General features: G+C 43.6%; 1 protein-coding gene and 1 non-coding gene across 2 annotated transcripts; both read left to right on the top strand.

The window, feature by feature from the left end:
• The first annotated feature begins 91 nt into the window (after positions 1-91).
• Positions 92-17367, top strand: PPP1R8 (protein phosphatase 1 regulatory subunit 8). The gene is made up of 7 exons (XM_017534724.2): positions 92-240; positions 2099-2159; positions 6828-6981; positions 9092-9312; positions 11297-11441; positions 14068-14132; positions 15940-17367. Exons 1-7 carry the CDS (start codon positions 185-187, stop codon positions 16291-16293), a joined length of 1056 nt encoding a protein of 351 aa, XP_017390213.1. The 5' UTR covers positions 92-184; the 3' UTR covers positions 16294-17367.
• Positions 4199-4364, top strand: LOC119472173. Its single transcript, XR_005201283.1, has one exon.
• Positions 17368-21352: the final 3985 nt, after the last annotated feature.

Raw genomic sequence — 21352 nt, forward strand, 5'->3', positions numbered from 1 at the left:
AAAAAAAAAAAAAAAAAAAAAATCCCAAAATTTGCTCTGTCCCCACTAGAAGCACCTCCCCCCTACGTCCGTGCGTGCGTCAGCACGCGTACGCACAGGCTGCTGGGATGCTGCTTTTCCCCCGCTCGGTCTTCCAGTTTCCCGGCGTGCTTTGGGCCCGCGAAATGGGAGGGGGAGACGCAAGATGGCGGCAGCCGCGAACTCCGGCTCCAGCCTCCCGCTGTTCGACTGCCCAACCTGGTGAGTGGCGGGGCGGCCAGGGCTAGAGTGGCCTGGCTGGAGCTAGCCTGGGCTGGAAGGGCGGCTCTTTTTTTTGCTTTTCTGCGGCGAGCCGAACGGCTCAGAAAACCTGGAATGGTTGAGGAAAAACTGTTCGCTGCACCGGGCCGGGCGACGTGTGGAGGAACCGAGAGCCTGGAGCCCAGGCCCAGGAACTGAAGAAACCTGGGGTTGAGGGCACAAAGGCGCTCACTTAAGCAGCTCCTTTGAGCGATTAGCCGGTAGCCGGGGAGCTTCGAGGCCTTGGCCCGAAGTTGCGCCCAACTCGTGACTGAGTGCCTGGTGCTCTCGTGGAGCATCGTACCTGGCCCCTTCCTGTACGTCCCGAGCGCGCTCGAGCCAGCCCCGGCCCCAACCCTACCTCTGAGCCCTGCATCCCTCTGTGGTTGCTGCGTCCCTCGTGCGGCACTTGTCTGTCTGCCACAGAGAACATGAGGGTAGGTTAGAGCCATCCCTGCCTTCAGGGAGCTCCCAGTCTGTGGCACGAATAGGCATTAGTAATGGTTGGAATGAACCCTTTTTATCCCTTCGAAAGTTCTTGGAAATAGTGAAAAAATTTAATTTGGTCTTTGAGTAGGGTACAAGTTGAATAAATATGAATTACCTCACAAAGAAACGCGCCTAAATTAAGAGCTTTTTCTGCTGTAGCTCATCGCAGTATACTGTTGATGTTACCTGTCTCTGTCTCCGTTATATTGCCATCCTCAAGGGCAAAGACTGCATCTTTGTATTCCCAGCTCCTAGGCCTGAGTCAGTCACATAGTAGGAATTCAGAAAGCATGTTTTGGATGTAACATTCTTCTTCTTTTTTTTTTTTTTTTTAAAAGACAAAATGGCCTTTTGTCCGGTGCATTGTCCTTTCCGTAGAAGAGAGTTTGGGGCAGGATTGTGAGATGACTATGCTGCATCTTCAGTTAGGCAAGGATACGTTTGTTCATGTGCAAAGAGGTTCTAGTGAGGTGGTTCTTTTTTCTAACCTGAAATTAGCAAAACCCAAAAAGCAAGCGAATGTGTGGTTATTTTCTGGATTCCTTTGCACTTTTATAATACTCGGTTTCTTCAGTCTACAAATTCTATATCCATTTTGATCCCTCGCTGTATTGATTTCAAATTTGGGCCAAGACAGCAAACACAGAAAACACTGAGATCACCTACCATTTCCTTAGGGTCTGGTAGGTACCAGGCACTGTTAGGTGCTTTGACATATGTGAATCTGCCTTGAATGGTATGGCTGTAGGAGTATAGAGGAAAGTTTCTTTAATCATGCTGTTGTAGAAAGACCTGTTCAAGGGTAACATATTCATTTGGTACCTTGTTTCATGATTTTGAATTGCCCTAGTTCCATAATTATGCACCTCTGATTTGGTCTCAGAGCTCAGGAGAGTGCTCTTTGCTTACTCTGTGATGAGACTAATCTTGATAAGCCTAAAACAACTAGTTTATTCGACCTTTATATGATATTGGAGTAGGGGTAAATTTCAGATTCAAACTCCAGGTGACCAGATCACCCCAGCTATCGTACTTGCGCTCTCTATGCAGCTCTTTCTCTGAGTTGAAGATCCAGTGTCAAAATATAGGTTTCTTGGTGCTGCTCTAAATACAGATCCACTAAAATTTGTTTCAGACCAATCGAATCACTAGGGAAGTAAGTGTCAAATGTAGAATGGAGCTGTAATAACAGTGAAGTGGATGACATTTCTGCTTGAACATGAACTAATTATAGGCTGGTAGGAGAGCTGCAGTGTTGAATGGAACAATGATTGTACATAGCATTTATAAACTCATCCTGAAAATGCTTTTTTCTGTTTTTATTTTTCAGGGCAGGTAAGCCCCCTCCTGGTTTACATCTGGATGTAGTCAAAGGAGACAAACTAATTGAGGTATGGAAATACATGTCTTTTGCCCACCACACAAAAAATTTTTGCCGTTGACTCACTTTTCCACCCCGTCTCCTGCACTTTGTTTTTCAGCAATGGTACTTTCTTTCTTTTTTCTTTTTGAAAGGAGTCTTGCTCTGTTGCCAGGCTGGAGTGCAGTGGCGTGATCTCAGATCACTGAAACCTCCACCTCCCAGGTTCAAGTGATTCTCCTGCCTCAGCCGCCCGAGTAGCTGGGACTACAGGTGCCCACCACCACGCCTGGCTAATTTTTTGTATTTTAGTAGAGACGGGGTTTCACGACGTTGCCCAGGCTGGTCTTGAACTCCTGACCTCATGATCTGCCCAAAGTACAGGGATTACAGGCGTGAACCACCACGCCTGGCCTTGAGCCACTGCGCCTGGCTGCTGCTTTCTTGCTTTCTGTTTTTTTTGTTGTTGTTGTTAAAAGCATATGGTGACATAACACATTTAAATCTTGTATCTACCACAGACACTTAATTTTTTGTGATTTCTCTCCAAATGAAGGGTTTTAATAGGTCTTGGGTCCTGTGGGCCCTAGTCAAACTGTACTTCCCTGAGTACATGGAATTGTGTAGACCGTGCAAGGTATGCAATAACTGAAGAAAGTGAATTTATATATATATATATATATATATATATATATATAGTTTAACTTCTAAGTTAATTTTTTTTTTTTTAAAGATGGGGTTTCACCATGATGGCCAGGCTGCTCTTGAACTCCTGACCTCAGGTGATCCACCCACCTCGGCCTCCCAAAGTGTTAGGATTACAGGCGTGAGCCACCACACCTGGCCTACTTCTAAGTTAATTTTAAGAGATTCAGGCTCAACTCCTTATAAGAAGTATGGTAAACTAAGACACTCAAAAAGATAATGGAATTGTGGTGAAATTCATTCATTGATTCTTTCAAAGCATGTATTGAGTGTTTACTATGTGCCAGTTACTGTGCTTGGCATACAGATTGCAGCAGTGAGCAAAACCAACATGATTTCTCTCCTCAAGTCATCGAGTGGGAGAGAGAGAGAATCACACCAAAAACTTACATAATTATATTTGAGATAAGTACTATAAAAGTTGAGAATTCCAGCTTTTATACAAGTCTCTAGAGAGAACACTACGTAGGACTTCAAGAGAACATGAGTTTTTATTAGCTATTAGTTTGCATAAATTTTTCATAATCCTTATGGTATTATTTATTTACCAAGAAATGGATATTGAGCCCACTATGACCGTGTAACTGTGAGTCTTTCTGTACTAGACCAATGTTATATTTGTTTGTTCAGCTAGAATTTAGGTTCAAGGCCCTATTATTGAATGTAGTTTTTTCATTGTGGGTTTTTGGCATTTAATAAAAATGTTGTAATTCTATGGTTGCTAGATTGAAAAGCTGTCTGAGATCTTTTGAAGGTTACTCTGTAAATATATTCTTGTCGCTTTTGGGATGTTGTAGAGATAACCAGGTATTTTGCAAAGTATTAAGGCATGCATGAGTTTTAATGATTTCTCCGTTATTAATACATCATGGCCTCAGCCAGTCACATAGAGCTCCTTTGTCATGGGTTCTTCTATCTTAAAGATTTAAAACCTCAAGATTATTCAAAGAAATAATTTAGCTAAAATATCTGTAAAACCTTTTTTACTATAGATTGTTCCACAGATACAAAATGTCTGTTGCTAAATAGCACAAAGATTGAAGACACATAGGGATCTGTTTTTGTTACTAGAATTTAGTAAATCTTTAGTTTGCAACAGGAAATAACAGAGATGCCTAGTCTTAATTATAACATCAAAAAAAAAATTATAACATCACATTCCTTTGTGAAATAATTGGTATTATATTTTCAAAACAGTCTTAACTTGCCAGACACTCTCCTGATCTTGTTGATAATGTTCTCTTTGGGGGCTCTTAAGTGTGCTGAGTTGCCACAAAGTTGTCAAGTTAAAATCCTTAGACATCACTGTATTATTCTTGAGAGGTGTAGACCTGAGATGTGCCTATTTTTAGATTTAAACTTGATCAGCACTTGATACTAACCGAGCTATCTATATCCTAGCCTTGTGTCATAGGCTTGTGATGTGTTGTGATAGCTGGGTTCAAGAAGTGCAATATTAAAACAGAAGCCATGAGTCTTTTAAGCCCAGTGTGTAAAGATACATTCTGAGTTATAACTCAGAGGCACAACTGGATAGTGGTACTGGCCATAGCTAGTCAAGAAGCTGTGGCATTAGTGACTGTTGAAAGACCAGTGCATTATTTCATTCACTTGGACAGAAGCAGCATATTGTTCAAAATCTAATACATTTCCTTGGTTCTAAGATATACTGTTTTCTGTTAAAATTCTGTACATTTTGGTCAGATGCAGTAGCGGCTCACGCCTGACCTCCCAGCACTTTGGGAAGCTGAGGCAGGCAGATCACCTGAGGTCAGGAGTTTAAGACCAGCCCAGCCAACATGGCAAAACCCAGTCTCTACTAAAAATACAAAAATTAGCCAGGCGCAGTGGCACACACCTGTAATTCCAGCTACTCGGGAGGCTGAGGCAGGAGAATCACTTGAACCCAGGAGGCAGAGGTTGCAGTGAGCAGAGACTGCACCACTGCACTCCAGCCTGGCTACAGAGCGAGACTCCATCTCAAAAAGAATTTCTTACATTTTAACATTTCTGTAATTGGGGTGCCTTTAATACTGAATGTGTACATTTAATTTGGAGATCCTCTTTTTTTTTTCCTCTCAAAGAGAAATTCCTAAATCTCTGGTATGTCTACTGGCACCCTAGATTCATAGAAATTTAGTCATTGTTATTTTCGAACCCAAGAGCTGGTGTTCTTTCATGTTCCTTCAGGCCAATCTGTGAGTACTGTGGTTAGCAAATTTAAGTTTGTGACAGCATAATCCATGTGCATATAAATATGAATGAGAAATGCAATGAGATTCAGCCCGAGTAGATATTACCTAGAGAGAACAAGATGTTGAAATTTCAGGGCTCTCTCTTAATCATGAAATAATGTCTTTATTTTTAACTGAAGAAACGTGGGTCAAAGCAAACATGAAGGTAACTGACTGAGCTGTCAGGCTGTTGTTGAATCCTGGTTCTCCATAGTAGTATGGGCCTGGAGCAAGCTTTACCAGCAGCAGATGATCGCTGCCAGACAGGGTTTCCCAGAGGTGACCCACATATCCAAGCTAGCTTGAATTAATTGAACCTTAAGGCTGAGCTTCAAAGAAACTGGCTAAGTGATTGTTTAAGGAAGAGAGTGTGACCCACAGTGCTTATTCACTCCTTAAAATATTCCTTGCCATATGGTGCATCTTTTGATGTAAGTAGAATGAAGAAAATATGTAATGTAGTGGTTAAAACAGCTTAGACTCTGAAGCTAGACAAATCTGAATTTCTAACCCAGCCCACAAGTATCTAGCTGTGTGAACCTGAGTATGTTAATTTCTTTATGCCTCAATTTTGTCATTTATAAAAATAGGAAGAGAATAGTATTACCCACCTTATAGGGTGGTTGTGAGGATGAAATGACATAACGTAAAACTCATAGCATAGTGTGTGGTATAGAAGCACCTAGCAGTTGTTACTATTGTCAGTGATGAAAGTGTGCTTGCATGAGGTGTATCCTTTGGTTTTGTAAGGGGAGAATAGTAGCCCATTGTGAGTTAAAGGACTTAGCCAGGAATGAAATACAAGCTTCTTGATTACCAACCTGGTACTAACTTGACTATACTCTACTCAGCTTTGTGCTATATTTTCTCAGGGATTTTAGGAGTATAGTGTGAAATGTGAACTAGAGTTTAATGAGACCTCGTGTTTAAAGGAAAAACACAGCATACCTGAATGAGAGTTATTCCTCAAGTGCTCACTAGACCACTAGCACTGGAAGAAGTGTTAGTAATAATTCATCTAGAGTCTTTTGTCTATAACAGTCCAGTTTATAATCCTGTCACAAAGGCATTACTGATCCAGGATTAAAACAAATACAAGGACAGGTGTAACCACTTCTTTATAAAGCTGAATTCAGCTGAGGCTGGACATGGTGGCTTATACCTGTAATCCAGCACTTTGGGAGGCAGAGGCTGGCTGATCACCTGAGGTCAGGAGTTCAAGACCAGTCTGGTCAACATGGTGAAACCTCGTCTCTACTAAAAATGCAAAAATTAGCTGGGCGTGGTGGTGGGCACCTGTAATCTCAACTACTCAGGAGGCTGAGGTAGGAGAACAGCTTGAACCTGGGAGGTGGAGGCTTCAGTGAGCCAAGATCATGCCACTGTACTCCAGCCTGGGCAACAGAGTGAGACTCCCATCTCAAAAAACGAAAGAAAGAAAGAAAAAAAAATATTTTCATTCCAAAACTAGACAATTGAACACTATGTTGGGGAGATGAATTACCATCCATTCTCTAAAAAAATGTTATTTTAGTAAATTTTTCTGAGCTCTTTATGTTGAAGAATAACGGGAGATATTTTTTTCTCCTTGGAAAGGATTTTTTCTTTTTTCGATGCAAGGAAATGAAGTGATTACTCAAATCAATCTGATGGAAAGGAATTTTATCTATTCAAGATTCTCTCCTTATTTGATTGGAACAGTTTTTAGTAAATGCTGTTGAAACAAGATTCAAGTAATATTTAATTTAATATTTATTTAGAAACTGATTATTGATGAGAAGAAGTATTACTTATTTGGGAGAAACCCTGATTTGTGTGACTTTACCATTGACCACCAGTCTTGCTCTCGAGTCCATGCTGCACTTGTCTACCACAAGCATCTGAAGAGAGTTTTCCTGATAGATCTCAACAGTAGTAAGTAATTCCCTCCCAATTCACATGTTACCTTTGGGCAATATGATGCTGTTTGGGTTCTTTAGTTTGGAAATCATGTTTTACGGGAAAAGTTAATGTTTGGTTTTTAAACCCACCCTTCTCTATTTCTGTGATTTTTCTATTTTCCTGAGATAATTGATAACTGACTGGAGAGAGAAGAGGGCTTTGGGGAACACTGTCCTGGAGGAATCAGTAAGCACATATGAGCTGGATGTGGTAGCACACACTTGTAGCTACTCGGGAAGCTAAGGTGGGAGGGTCACTTGAGCCCAGGAGTTCAAGGCTGCAGTGAGCTATGATCACGCCACTGCACTCCAGTCTGGACGATAGAAAAAGACCCCATCTCTTTTAAAACAAACAAAAAGCCGGTTGCAGTGGCTTACTCCTGTAATCCCAGCACTTTGGGAGGCCGAGGTGGGCGAATCATTTGAGGCCAGGAGTTTGAGACCAGCCTGGCCAATATGGTGAAACCCCGCCTCGACCAAAAATACAAAAATTAGCTGGGCGTGGTGGTGGGTGCTTGTAATCCCAGCAGCTCGGGAGACTGAGGCAGGATAATCAGGAGGCATAGGTTTCAGTGAGCCGAGATTGCGCCACTGCACTCCAGCCTGAGTGATACAGTGAGATTCTGTCTCAAAAAAAAAAAAGAAAAAAAGGCTCCCAGGAACTAGGGACCATGCATGTTCAAGTGTTTATAGGACCATAATAAACTGTGATTCAGTTTAAGCAGAAGCCATGAGTAGCTCCATTAATGTAATAGAGCAGCAATGCAGGGCATTTTAAGAATGCTTGTCTTGAGGAAAATTTAATTATTCTGGCTCTTTATCCCAGCTCCGTTTTGCTTTGACTATGAATAATACCAAGTTTTAATTCCATAAGAAGGCCAGGTGCGGTGCTTATACCTGTAATCCTAGCACTTTGGGAGGCCGATGTTGGTGGATCTCTCAAGCCCAGGAGTTCAAGACCAGTATGAGCAACATAATGAGACCCCCATTTCTACAAAAAAAACCAAAAAATTAGTCCCACATTGTGGCGTGCGCTATGGTCCCAGCTGCTTGGGAGACCGAAGTGGGAGGAACATTTGAGCCTAGGAGGTAAAAGTTGCAGGGAGCCATGATCATACCACTGTACTCCAGTCTGGGTGACAGAGCAAGTCCTCTCCCAAAAAAATAAAAATAAAATCATTCCATAAGCATACTCCAATTAATAAGAGTTTAAGCTTCGCCTAAGACAATCCACAGAAATGCAATTGAGATTTAACTGCCTGGGGTCCTGAAGTTTGTTCATTTTGCCCATGTATGAATACAGTATAAAATATGAGGGGTCCTGCTTCCTGGGCATACCATGTTGGACTCCACCACTCTCCTACTACCACACACAGAAACACACACTCACATATCACCCTAATCTGCTTATGTAAGGGACTTGGAGAGCTTTGTCTCACAAATACTTATCTTTTCTCTCCCATTTCATATTATGCAAGAATAGCAACAGGGGAAGATATTCAGAATCTCTAGTAGGATTTTGGCTTGCTTTGGCATTGATATTGCATATGTTTCAGTCAAGCTCACCCTTGGCCTGGGGAAAACCTAAACATAACTGGTACCAGGCCAGCAATTTCTATGTTCGTTGACTTGGGGCTGGAGAGGGAAAACTACAGTGATGCCAAGCTCCTGCTTTGGGAGGTATGGCTTCTGCTGGGTTGGAGTCATTCTTATTTGACCCAGAATGGAGCCAATTCTGTATGGCAGCAGAGAACGGGCAGTGATATTTGTTATTTGGGGGAAAAACAAGTCTGGGGATATAAGAAACCCACTGAGATTCAAGGCTCAGTGAAGGAGTTTCCTTCTCGCTGTAACACATGATGGATGTAGTGGACCCAGTGCTATTTTCATTTTTTAAAATGCTTGAGTTTTCTGACCATAATCCTGAATATGGCATTTTTAAAATAAATAGAAAACAGACAAAAAAGCAAAACTGATGTGCTAGGGGGAAGCTGACCTGATAAGAGAGTTGGCGATCATATTCCCCCTTCTAAAACTCAGGTTGTTTTTGTTTTCCCTTACGTTTCTGATTTGGTTATTCCCAGCACACGGCACTTTCTTGGGTCATATTCGGTTGGAACCTCACAAGCCTCAGCAAATTCCCATCGATTCCACAGTCTCATTTGGTGCATCCACAAGGGCGTACACTCTGCGCGAGAAGCCTCAGACATTGCCATCGGCTGTGAAAGGAGATGAGAAGATGGGTGGAGAGGATGATGAACTCAAGGGCTTACTGGGGCTTCCAGAGGAGGAAACTGAGCTTGATGTAATTTCCTGTTTATGTCATTGTCTTATCTTTTGGGATCCTGGTTTTTGCCATATATAGCTGTTCTGTGAAGCTGGAAATGCCAGTGACTTAGCAGCAGGAGGTTCTGTTGAGTCCAGTAATGGACCTTTGGCAATATCGTGTGGCCAGTTGTGACACTTCTCAGAGAGTCACATTGTATGGATTTGATTATGTATCACCAGGCGTAACAAGGAGGCTGGGTCTGGCTGGGCGCAGTGGCTAACGCCCGTAATCCCAGCATTTTGGGAGGCTGAGGCGGGCGGATTGCCTGAGCTCAGGAGTTTGAGATCAGCCTGGGCAACACGGTGAAACCTCGTCTCTACTAAAATAAAATTTAAAAAAAAATTAGCCAGGCGTGCCAGTGCATGCCTGTAGTCACAGCTACTTGGGAGAATTGCTTGAACCTGGGAGGCAGAGATTGCAGTGAATGGAGATTGCACCACTGCACTCCAGCCTGGATGACAGAGCAAGACTCCATCTCAAAAAAAAAAAAAAAAAAAAAAAAAAAAAAAAAAAAAAAAAGGCAGACTGGGTCCCTGTGTCCCAGCAACTAGACCCCTTGAGCTGTTGTGTGCACCTTCACTGGCTATTAGAAGCTAAGACTGGAAGTTAAATTTCTCTGTCCCTTAACTGCTTAGAGTGAATGCTGTCCAATGTGGTAGCCACTAACAATATTTCAAGTATTATGTAATCACATATGGCTAGTGGCTGCCATACCTGGATAGTGCAAAGAGAGAATGTTTTTATCCTCACAGAAAGTTCTGTCAGACAGCACTGGCTTAGAGAGACTGACACTTTCATTCATTTATGTAACTTTTTTTGATGCTGTCTGAATAGCCCAGGAATCTTCTGGATAGAGCCAGACTGCTTTTGTTTTTATGGGCCTTGCTGCCCTGAAGCCCATGAATTTTATAAGATTTAATTTTAAGGTACTAGAAGTTTTCCTTTTTTGAGGCTGACCCCAGTAGTTTGTGGTGTGGCTATACCTTCACATGTCTGTCACTGCACTGGTGTGACTGGTCTGTTCAAATAGACCAAATGCAGTCATGTCCTTAACCACCCACATGCATTTACTATTCCTGTACACCAGAGCAGTTTCCCAGCTCTTAGGAAGAAAAGCACAATAGAAATTGTACAGTTTAGAAGTCGTTTTTTTGTGAAGAAGTGGCTTCATAGCCAGGGACCTTGCTGGCAGTCACTGTTGCCCATTTCCCCTTCAGGCTGCCTCTATCCAGGCTGCTTCTGTGCTTCCATGGCTTTTAGTTCAGCATGTTAGGTGCTCCCTGGATATTCATTCTTAAGACATTTAGAATATCTCAAACTGGTGTTTTGTACCAGAATGGAATAATTTCAATGGATTGGGAAGAGGCAAGCAACACTGCTAAGGCCAAGTTAATTATTGAGATAGTTATGAACGGAACTGGGGCCACGATGGGGAATGACAAAATATTAACGCCAAAAATTAAGGGCACCAGCAGTCTCTTTAATTTTAAAGGAGAAAGCTACTGGGAAAGAAGCAGCCAGTTGTCCTTTTTCATCTCTGTTTTGTTACTTTAAAACAATTATTGGCGTTCCTCCCAGCCACATCTCCTTTTAATGTCAGCTTGTTGTGGGCATGAAGACATGAAAGTCTTTCTTTAACAGCAAAAAAAAAAAAAAAAAACTCAAGTATTTGCACAGATGGACCTGTTCTCAGCTCAAGGCCCTTTACTTCCTTTTGAATATCACCGCCCCACTAGTCAATGAGGATGTTCCTTCTGCCTTCTTTCTAATGAGATTTGAGACTTGTTAGTATTAGTAGTCTCCGGATAGTATGGATCTTCTCTAAATGCAGAAGAGTCTCATCTGTCTTTGTAAGTCAAGATTAGCCCCTCATGCCTTCCTGACCTTTATTTAGTATTATTTTCTCCATCAGATTCCCTTTGTACTGACTCCTGTCTTTCCTGTATGAACCCTGGCTTAGAACCTGACAGAGTTCAACACTGCCCACAACAAGCGGATTTCTACCCTTACCATTGAAGAGGGAAATCTGGACATTCAAAGACCAAAGAGGAAGAGGAAGAACTCGCGAGTGACATTCAGTGAGGATGATGAGATCATCAACCCAGGTGAGGTGTCTTGCTAGTTCATTCTAATGAAAAAGCTGTGGTTGGCCTGGGCACAGTGGCTCATGCCTGTAATCCCAGCACTTTGAGAGGCCAAGGAGAGTGGATCACTTGAAGTCAGGAGTTTAAGACTAGACTGGCCAACATGGTGAAACCCCATCTCTACTAAAAAAAAAAAATATATATATATACACACACACACACACACACACACATATATATCTATCTATATATATATATATATATATAAATTAGCTGGGTATGATGGTGCTTGCCTGTAGTCCCAGCTACTGGGGAGGCTGAGGCAGGAGAATTGCCTGAACCCAGGAGGCAGAAGCTGCGGTGAGCCGAGATCGCGCCACTGCACTCCAGCCTGGGCAACAGGAAAAAAAAAAAAAAGAAAAAAAGCTGTGGTTGGCCAGGCGTGGTAGCTCATGCCTATAATTCCAGCACTTTGGGAGGCTGAAGTTGGTGGATTGCTTGAGGCCAGGATTTCAAGACCAGGCTGGCCAACATGGCAGAAGCCTGCCTCTACAAAAAATATAAAAATCAGCCAGGTGTGGTGGCACACACCTATAGTCCCAGCTCCTCCAGAGGCTGAGGCAGGAGAATCGCTTGAACCTGGGAGGTGGAGGTTGCAGTGAGCCGAGATCGTGTCACTGCACTTCAACCTGGGTGATAGAGTGATATTGTCTCCAAAAAAAAGTTTCCAGGGTGGGACCTAGAAATTTATATAATTTTTAGTTTTTCTGTTTTTTCTTTTTGAGACAAGATCTCATTCTTTCGCCCAGGCTAGAGTGCAGTGGCACGGTCACAGCTCACTACAGCCTTGACCACCCAGGCAGGCTCAGGTGATCCTCCCACCTCAGCTTCCTGAGTATCTGGGACAACAGGTACACACCACCATGCTCAGCTAATTTTCGTATGTTTTGTAAAAACAGGGTTTTGTTATGTTGCCCAGGCTGGTCTTGAACTCCTGGGCTTAAGCAATCCTCCTGCATCAGTTTCCCAAAGTACTGGATTATAAGCATAAGCCCCCATACCTGGCCAAAATTTATATTTCTAATGAGCTTCTGTTTGTACAACAGCCAGCAATTTGGGAGCCACTGGACTAGACAGATTTCTTTCTTTCTTTTTTTTTTTAAAGATGGGGTTTCACCATGTTGGTCAGGCTGGTCTTGAACTCCCGACGTCAGCCTCCTGCCTTGGCCTCCAAAGTGCTTGGATTACAGGCGTGAGCCACCATGCCTGGCCTGACAGATTTCTTAAGCCTTTTTCAGGAGTGAGGACCAGATCTGCTCTGTTTTACTCATTGAAAATTAGTGCCCTAGAGCTTTCTTAGGGAAGTGTATTCCAGCAGTATAGCATAGTGGTTAAGAGCATAGGCTCTGAAACCCGAGGGACAATGAGAGATTGGGGTACCTTTTTATAGACATTGTCTCTGGGATCCTCTCTAGGATGGGAAAAACAAAAGAGAGACGTTGTCTCTTTCTTAATGAACTTGGATATTTTTTTCCTTTCTCTTCCATATAGAAGCCATTCGTTCATTGATCATAGATTGATTGATGGTGAGCCTGATAGCAGAGTGTGCTCTTTAAAGGCATCTGAATATGTGAAAATCCAGACTGAAAGCAAACAAACCCAAGGCTAATTCTAATTACTCAAATTAAATAGGGATTCTTTGTTTTCCAGGGGGATTCCTGAGAGTGTTTCTTTCAATAACAAGCAACCTCATTTAAAATAAGATTGCAACATCTATTAGGGAAACGATTCTTTATCGCTGTATTAGGTTAATTGGGGCTTGGAGTAGTTTTGTCTAGTAGTGGTACATAAGTTGGTGCCTGCCTATTTCTACACATTCAACATTCAGTGAGAAAACTCCAGCATCCTTGGTGATCCAGCCCAGTCACCCCCTCTGCTCCAGAAACACTTGCACACTTCTCTTGAAGCACCTCTGTGTGTTGTAGCCTATCTGGCTCTGTAACTGGGTTCATCAAGGGCAGGACAGTATCTTGTTCCTTATTACCTGTGTAGATGGGGCATCAGCCTTTAGTGCAAGTCTTATATATTGTTCAGGCCGTTCAAGTCAAAAGGCCAGGTTCAGTTTGAAGCCCTGGCTTTGAATCCAAAATCTGTTTTTTTTGCTAATAAACAGGCATTAGCAAGGTGTGTGGTATGTGACCTATTGACATGTCAATTTTGTCGCTAATATGGAACGGACAACATCTCCTCTTTTTTTCTTTCCCCTCAAAAGAGGGAAGTATACAGAATGAGAAAGAACTTGGGGAAGGCAGCACAGCCCAGTGGTGCAGATCACAGACCTATTTCAACTACCTGGACTCAAGTCCTGGCTCCTGTCCTTTCCACCAGAGCAACTTGGCCAGTCACTTTACTCCTCATAGCCTCAGTTTGCTTTCTCATCTACTTAATGTTGATTGTGGTAGTACCTATGTCACAGCGTCTTTGTGAGGATTTAGCACAATGCCCAGCACCCAGGAAGCACTCTCAGTGTTAACTGTATTTTACTATTTTAATATGAGTTGTTGTGACGGTTTGTTTACAGTGAGCCCTGTACCTTATTCCTCCCAGTATAGCACCAACCCAACCCAGCCCTCATTTCTTTTTGCAGAGGATGTGGATCCCTCAGTTGGTCGATTCAGGAACATGGTACAAACTGCAGTGGTGCCAGTCAAGGTAGGAAGCTCATGAAATGCCATACAGTCTGTATTTAAAAATCTGCTCTTTATGTATAAGTTGCTGTTAAGTGCTTAACTTTAAAATACATACCATGTTCCTCTCCCATTTTTCATTCTGTAGAAATGAAAATCTGTTTTTAGGGAATCCTGGAGTACCAAGAGGGGCTGTAGGTAACTAGCCAGCTTGATGTTTCATGTAAATAATGTGCAATGTAAATCTGTAAATTCATCTTCCAGAGGGGTGCAGAGAGAGGCCCACCTTCTTTTGGCCTTTCTTTTCGGACTCAAAGTAAGCTATTAAGTGGAAGAGATGCATTATTGCAATACCGCATAGTTTGCCATGCCTTTATTTTATGAGTGGCAATGGCACAGATAGAAATGTCAGCCCAGATGTGGATTAAGTTTAAAAATCATGTATGTTGAAGAACCAAGAGGTAGAAGTTACAGAGATGCTCCAATCATTCAGCATGTGGAAGAACTACCAGATAGCTAGAACTATTCAAAGAGCAACAAACTTCCCATTAGAGTAGTGAGATCCCTGTTAATAATTGAGATATTCAGAAGGTGATTGGAAATGCTGGTTAGAGATGATATAGAAAAGTTTACTTTTCATTAAAAAAAAAAAAAGTCTCTAGAATATGTTAGACCAAATAAGATCTGTCAGAGTTCCTGCTTAGGCTTTGTTTAATCCAAGTGTGAGCGAGGAGAATGTTTCATGAGCTTTAGTCTAGTCTGGAAACGTAGATGATGTTTTTCTGTGGGAGTCCATAATGCCCCTTGAGCTCTTTTTCTTTTTCTTTTTTTGTTTATTCCTTTGGAATGTTTTCTTGTCATTAAAGTACAAAATTAGGTATTTTTAGTTTTATGTCAATTTTATTGTGGTATAATTTACATGTGATAAAATGCACACATTTAAGTGTATACTTTTGACAAATATATATGTAACCACCACCATAATCAAGATAGAGAGGATTTCCCTCGCCCCAAAAAGTTGCCTCATGGCCCATTGCAGCAGCCCATTCCCAGGCCCAGGCAGCCAATAAATATTTTCTTCACTGTAGGATGGTTTTGCTCTCAGATTAATGTTTAAAAATTGGACACCAAACATGAAGATACCAAATTTTTTCCCCCTCAAAAAAAAGAAAAATATGTATTGCCATCTTTTATTGTTTCCATTTCTTAAAAGAGCATTTCTTAAAATGTTTGTTTACTTATTTTGAGACAGAGCCTCCCTCTGTCACCCAGGTTGGAGTGCAGTGGCACCATCTCAGCTCACTGCAACCTCCGCCTCAAGTGATTCTTCCTCGGCCTCTGAGTAGCTGGGATTATAGGCACCCACCACCAAGGCTGGCTAATTTTTATATTTTTAGTAGAGACGGGGTTTTGCCATGTTGGCCAGGCTGGTCTCAAACTCCTGATCTCATGTGATCCTCCTAAAAGGGCGTTTTAATATCAAAATAAGAAAGTGAGCTATATGACTTTCTTAGGATAAAGAATAGTCATTAAAATTTATGTTTTACTTTATATAAAACTCACAACACCGTCCTTGGCTTGATGTAGGATGGTGAAAACTTTGTTGTGGAGCAGGGTTTGGGAACCATCATAGATGACTGGGTAGGTCTCTTCCAAACCATAAGATTTCAACACCATGAAATAGGTTGTGTGGAAGAGAGAACAGGCTAGAAGTTAAGAACCTTTCCCAAAGCCATTTTTCTAAGGCTAGAGTAGAAAAAGCTAACCACTCTTGGGCCTCACCTCTTGTCTCCTCTCTCCAATCTCTCCCCTCTCCTTATTGTGAACCATAGAAGAAACGGGTGGAGGGCCCTGGCTCCCTGGGCCTGGAGGAATCAGGGAGCAGGCGCATGCAGAACTTTGCCTTCAGCGGAGGACTCTACGGGGGCCTGCCCCCTACACACAGTGAAGCAGGCTCCCAGCCGCATGGCATCCATGGGACAGCACTTATCGGTGGCTTGCCCATGCCATATCCAAACCTTGCCCCTGATGTGGACTTGACTCCCGTTGTGCCATCAGCAGTGAACATGAACCCTGCACCAAACCCTGCAGTCTATAACCCTGAAGCTGTAAATGAACCCAAGAAGAAGAAATATGCAAAAGAGGCTTGGCCAGGCAAGAAGCCCACACCTTCCTTACTGATTTGATATTTTTGGTCATGGAGAAGGGTGGGATTGGGTGGGAATGGGGTGAAGGGGTCATGGGGAGCTAATGAACTAGGGAGAAAAACTTTCCATGTGTGCGATATCGTCTTTCAGAATGTCTCCTGGCATCCTAACCACGTAATATGAAAATTGGGGGTGGGGTTGAAATAGCCCATAAAGACCTGTCTTCAGAACACTTTCATTGTAGAGAAAGGTTTCTTATATCCTTTTCAATAAACTGCCCAGGGTCTTTCCTAGGCCTTCCACTACCTCCTTTCTTTCTCCCACTTTCTAGGATCATTTTTATGTAAAGTCACATATCCCAGGCCCTCAGGTTGAACCCAGAGCTGTAGAGGTTACAGCCTTGAGGGTCCAACAGCCTAATTTATATTCACGATCCTTGCAAGTCCCAGGTAGCAGAAGGGTTGCCATGGATCTCAGATTGATCAAAAAGAAGGCTTAGAATTCTGCAGTTAAGCTGCAGTTTAAACTGAAAAATGTTTCCTTGGGTCAGTGGTTTTGAGGTCCAGTAGTTAGGCTTTTGTCCTTTCTCTTGTCCTTCCTGTTGGAATGAAAACATTTCGATTTTCCCTCGTCTGTGACTGGTGCCATAGACACAGGTTTATAGTGTTAACTTACAGTATTGTTTGAACTTCACCTGTTTTACTTGTCAAACCTGAGCACTCCAGTTGCTGAAGTTTTCTTATTTAATGCCAGAGTACTGTCTTCTACTCTAAGGCATTACTTTTTAGTGTGTTATGAAGGCAATTTTCAAAGGATATGACCAGTTGGGGTAATTCAAATTAAAAAGGAAAAGATTTTTTTGCAAGTAACTGCTGTCTCTAAGAGGAATTTTTAGATGTCAGTTTGGAGGCTCTTTCCCCCCTCGATTGAGAGCTCTCGTTATTCAGAGTTCCTAGACCTGGCTAACAAACATAGGAGACGAAGTTAGGAAACACCGATATGAGCTTTGTACAGAGATTTGTACATTTGTGTAATAGGCCTTTTCATGCTTTATGTGTAGCTTTTTACCTGTAACCTTTATTACATTGTAAATTAAACGTAACTTTTGTCATTTGGGTGTGGTCTGTGAATTTGTCTTGCAGTGACTGATTGCCACTGTTGTCGGGGAATCTTTAGCCACTGTTGTGCTAAAGGCACAGCCACTGGGCTTAAGAAGTGATGCACCATCTCCATTTTATTACAAATAAAGATGCTCCCTGATGAGTGTGCTCCCTGATGAAATTCTAATGAGAGATCCTAGTCCCTAGACTGAAGCATCACAAACCAGCATGGGTTCAGAGGTGCTTGGTGCCCTTCACCAGGAGACCTCATGAGGGGAGACTAGGCTTTAGGGCATTGGTGTAAGCCCCATCACCCACCCTGCAGTTGGAGCTCTGCATTTGAGCCATAGCTTGGTGACATGGGAGCAAACGGAAGCTAAAGGTGAGTACATTTAGGAGGGATTTCAGCAAGAATTTGAATTGAAGGCATATGTCTACATACAGAATCTCATTTGCAGTAAGTACACTGTGTATGGGACTTACATGTGGCTTTGGGATGAAGATGCCAACCAGGTTCCAGATCACTTGGGTCAAGTGCAGACTCACAGCAGAAGCAGCCTTCTGAAGAACAGAAATCCATAACAGCTGTGCAAAGAGTTGACTTCTCCACAGGTCCTATAAAAATGATTGTCCTCGGCCCTCTCTGCCCAGTCCTTCCCGTAGTCGGGAAAAGCTGGGTTGAGAGGGCGAAAAAAAAAAGAAAAATGAGTGTCCTCATCAGGATAATACCTTTCTCTCATTATGGTGAAGGCGGTACTGTTGGTAGTGGTGAACAGTCACTGAGCACCTGTCTGCCTGCCTACCGTGTATCCATTTCTAGGATGTCATCTAGTTCTGATAGCCCCAAGAGGAATTCTGTTTTTATCCCCATTTTATGGATGAGAAAACTGAGGCTCAGAGACAAAATAAACTTCTCTATGATGCCCCTGTACCGGATTGAAACTCTAGTCTGAATCCAAGTTTGAGTTAAGTTGGGGGATATGCTTGGTCCATGGACAGCACACCATTGTGCTTACAAGGCTGTAGTTATATTGTCTCTCCTTGGTGTTCGTTTTGTAGTTTTGTTTTGATACGGAGTCTCATGCTGTCACCCAGGCTGGAGTGCAATGGCATGGTCTTGGCTCACCGCAACCTCCACCTCCTGGGTTTAAGCAATTCTCCTGCCTCAGCCTCCTGAGTAGCTGGGATTACAGGCCCCCATCACACCTGGCTGATTTTTTGTGAAGATGGGGTTTTACCATGTTGGCCAGGCTGGTCTTGAACTTCTGACCTCAGGTTATCCACCTGCCTTGGCCTCCGAAGTGCTGGGATTACAGGCATGAGCCACCATGCCCAGGATACATGTTTTGTAGTTCTTAAAAAAAAAGTCCAAACTGGACAACATAACGGAAATATATTAAAGCATATTAGATCTAGTTGAGATAAAATCAGTCCTTCCTGATGAGAAGGTTATGCCATGCATTTTTATTTTTTGAGATGGAGTCTCGCTCTTTCGCCCAGGATCAGGTGATATGCCTGCCTCCCCCTCCGAAAATGCTGGGATGACAGGTGTGAGCCATGGCATCCAGCTGATATTTTTTCTACTTTAAAGCCCCAATTGAGCAGGAGCAGAAGCAGAACTGGGAAGGAGACATGTATGTGGGAAACCTGGCTTAACTGGCACCGTGGTTCTGATTTCAATTATGTCTTAGGTGTGCCTCCTAGATGAGCACCCCAAGATGGGGCTCAACTGCCTCTTACCCTTAATCAGCTCTGGATGACAACCACAGATGGAGAAGCCCCTCCTGTTCACTACCAGGCTTGGCAGTGGCCTCACACTCATGTGGGCACAGTGCTGCTGGGGAACACAGCCTGTCCCCATCCTGGGACACAAGCCCACCCTGGATGAGAAGTGACTGCTGGTTTTCCCAGTCTTGTGCCCATTGATGGGCCACCTTCTAAGGAAGGGAGGTAGACCGTATTCCCCTTCCCAGGGTGGGAGAGGTGGTGAATCCTGTGGAGAAAGACATCTACTGACAGAACAGCCTGTTCCCCAGGGGATCCTGGCCCAGGATCATCTGTTTGATGACCGCTTGCCAAAAATATGTTCCCCACTACATATAGATCAGAATTTCAGAGTCAAAAGAGACCCAGCCAGACCCCTCATTTTGCGAATGAGCAAAGTATGGCAGTGAGGATTTGTTTCATTCAACATGTGTGGATCAGACGTCCACGACTTGGGCATGTGGAAGAGCACCACCCCTGCTACCCCTACTGCTGCAAGAGGATCACCTAGAGGGAGACAGCCACGCACTCATGATGCCGTCCAGACCCTTGACTGCTGGAGTGGAAGGATGGGGCGACTGAGAATGGCAATAGGAATTTACTACCTGAGGTGTGTGGAGCACGGTTTTCCCAGCAGAGGGCCACCGTGATGAGGGAATGTGTTCTCTTTCCAGGGTCCACAAGGGGGCGCAGTTTTAAGGGCAAGAACTTCCCAGCGCCATATTGTCTCCCCCTCCCATCCGTCTTCATCCAGGAGATTTAACGGTTTATGTTTAAATTTCGTGGGCGCGGGAAGACACAAAAAGTCAGTCACGCCAGTGGAAGTTCTAAGGAACCCCTTTCATTGGCCCGGGGCATTAGAGAAGGTGGGGGTTCCTCCCAGGTTAAGAGTCCCCTTCTTCCACGCCCCTTTGGACTCCGTGTTCGGGTCCCGACCTTCGGAGGCTGCTTTTCCTCTCCTAAACTCCAACTCTCCCTCCCAATTCCCTACCACTCAGTGTGGAGGCTGTCCTTCCTCTCCTGGATGCCATCCTTCCTGACTCAGTGTGAGAGGAGCTTTCCTTCTCTGGTTTTCCCCCTCTGGAAACCCTTCTCACTCAGTGTGTGAGTTCGCTGTTTCTTTCTCTCTCCTGCTTTCAGTAGAATCACTTTCTACAAACACTTTTGAGTCTGGCATGTAGGGATCTCCTCTCGCATTCCTGAGGGGGTGATACACCAAGAACCTGGAGAAACGTCCTCTCAGGGGAACTGAGGGCACTCCTGAACCCCGATATAACAAAGAGGTGTGGAGAGAGGATTTGGGGTGGGGGTTGGGAGAGGGGAGGAGAGCCCGCCATGTAAGCCTTGCTAGGGAATTACCAGGAAGGCATTGAAAGATTTCTTTTCTCTTTTTTTTTTTTGAGACGAGTTTTGCCCTTGCCCCGGCTGGGTGCAGTGGCACGATCTCGGGCTTACCACAACCTCCACCTCCTGGGTTTGATTCTCCTGCCTCAGCATCCCAAGTGGCTGGGATTACAGGCATGTGCCACCACGCCTGGCTAATTTTGTATTTTTAGTAGAGACAGGGTTTCTCCACGTTGGTCAGCCTGGTCTCAAACTCCTGATCTCAGGTGATCCACCTGTCTCAGCCTCCCAAAGTGCTGGGATTGAGGCATGAGCCACCACACCTGGCCTGGATCTTTCTCTTAAAAAACAGCGAAAAAAACCACAAAAAAAGATAAAGACATGCTCAGGTAGATATTTTGGAAAATGCAGAGAAAGAGCTTCCTTGGGAAGCTCTCAGGCACGGAAAGTGATGATAGAAAATCCCTGGGTTAGCAGGTGAATAAGGGGGTCCCTGGTCTCTTGTGAGTCTCTCTGTGCAGGGAGATAAGCAGGTGTTCTGGAGCTCTCTTTCTCACAGCTTAGCAAATCTAGAGGGAAGTCAAGGTGTTTCAAGAAGACTAAGGGGTTAGTTTCTCCGTTAGTTGTGCCTGTGGGAGGGGAGGGGGGCTTCAAAGAGTGTGACACTGGATGTCTCCTCTTGGTGGAGGGGAGGGCGCTCCACGCAGGGGCTACTGTGGGAGCACAGATAGGGCAGAGTGGACTAAAGGTTGGCATGTGCCAGAGTGGAGGGAAGGCCTTTGAATGCCTGTAGATTTGGATGTTCTCTGTGGCGAAGGAATAAAACCATTGCCTGTTTCCCTGGAGGGAATTGGATGCTGAGGCCTCTGCTTTTTTTTTTTTTTTTTTTT

This window comes from Cebus imitator, unplaced genomic scaffold (genome assembly GCF_001604975.1).
Source record: "Cebus imitator isolate Cc_AM_T3 unplaced genomic scaffold, Cebus_imitator-1.0 Scaffold87, whole genome shotgun sequence".
Lineage (NCBI taxonomy): Eukaryota > Metazoa > Chordata > Mammalia > Primates > Cebidae > Cebus > Cebus imitator.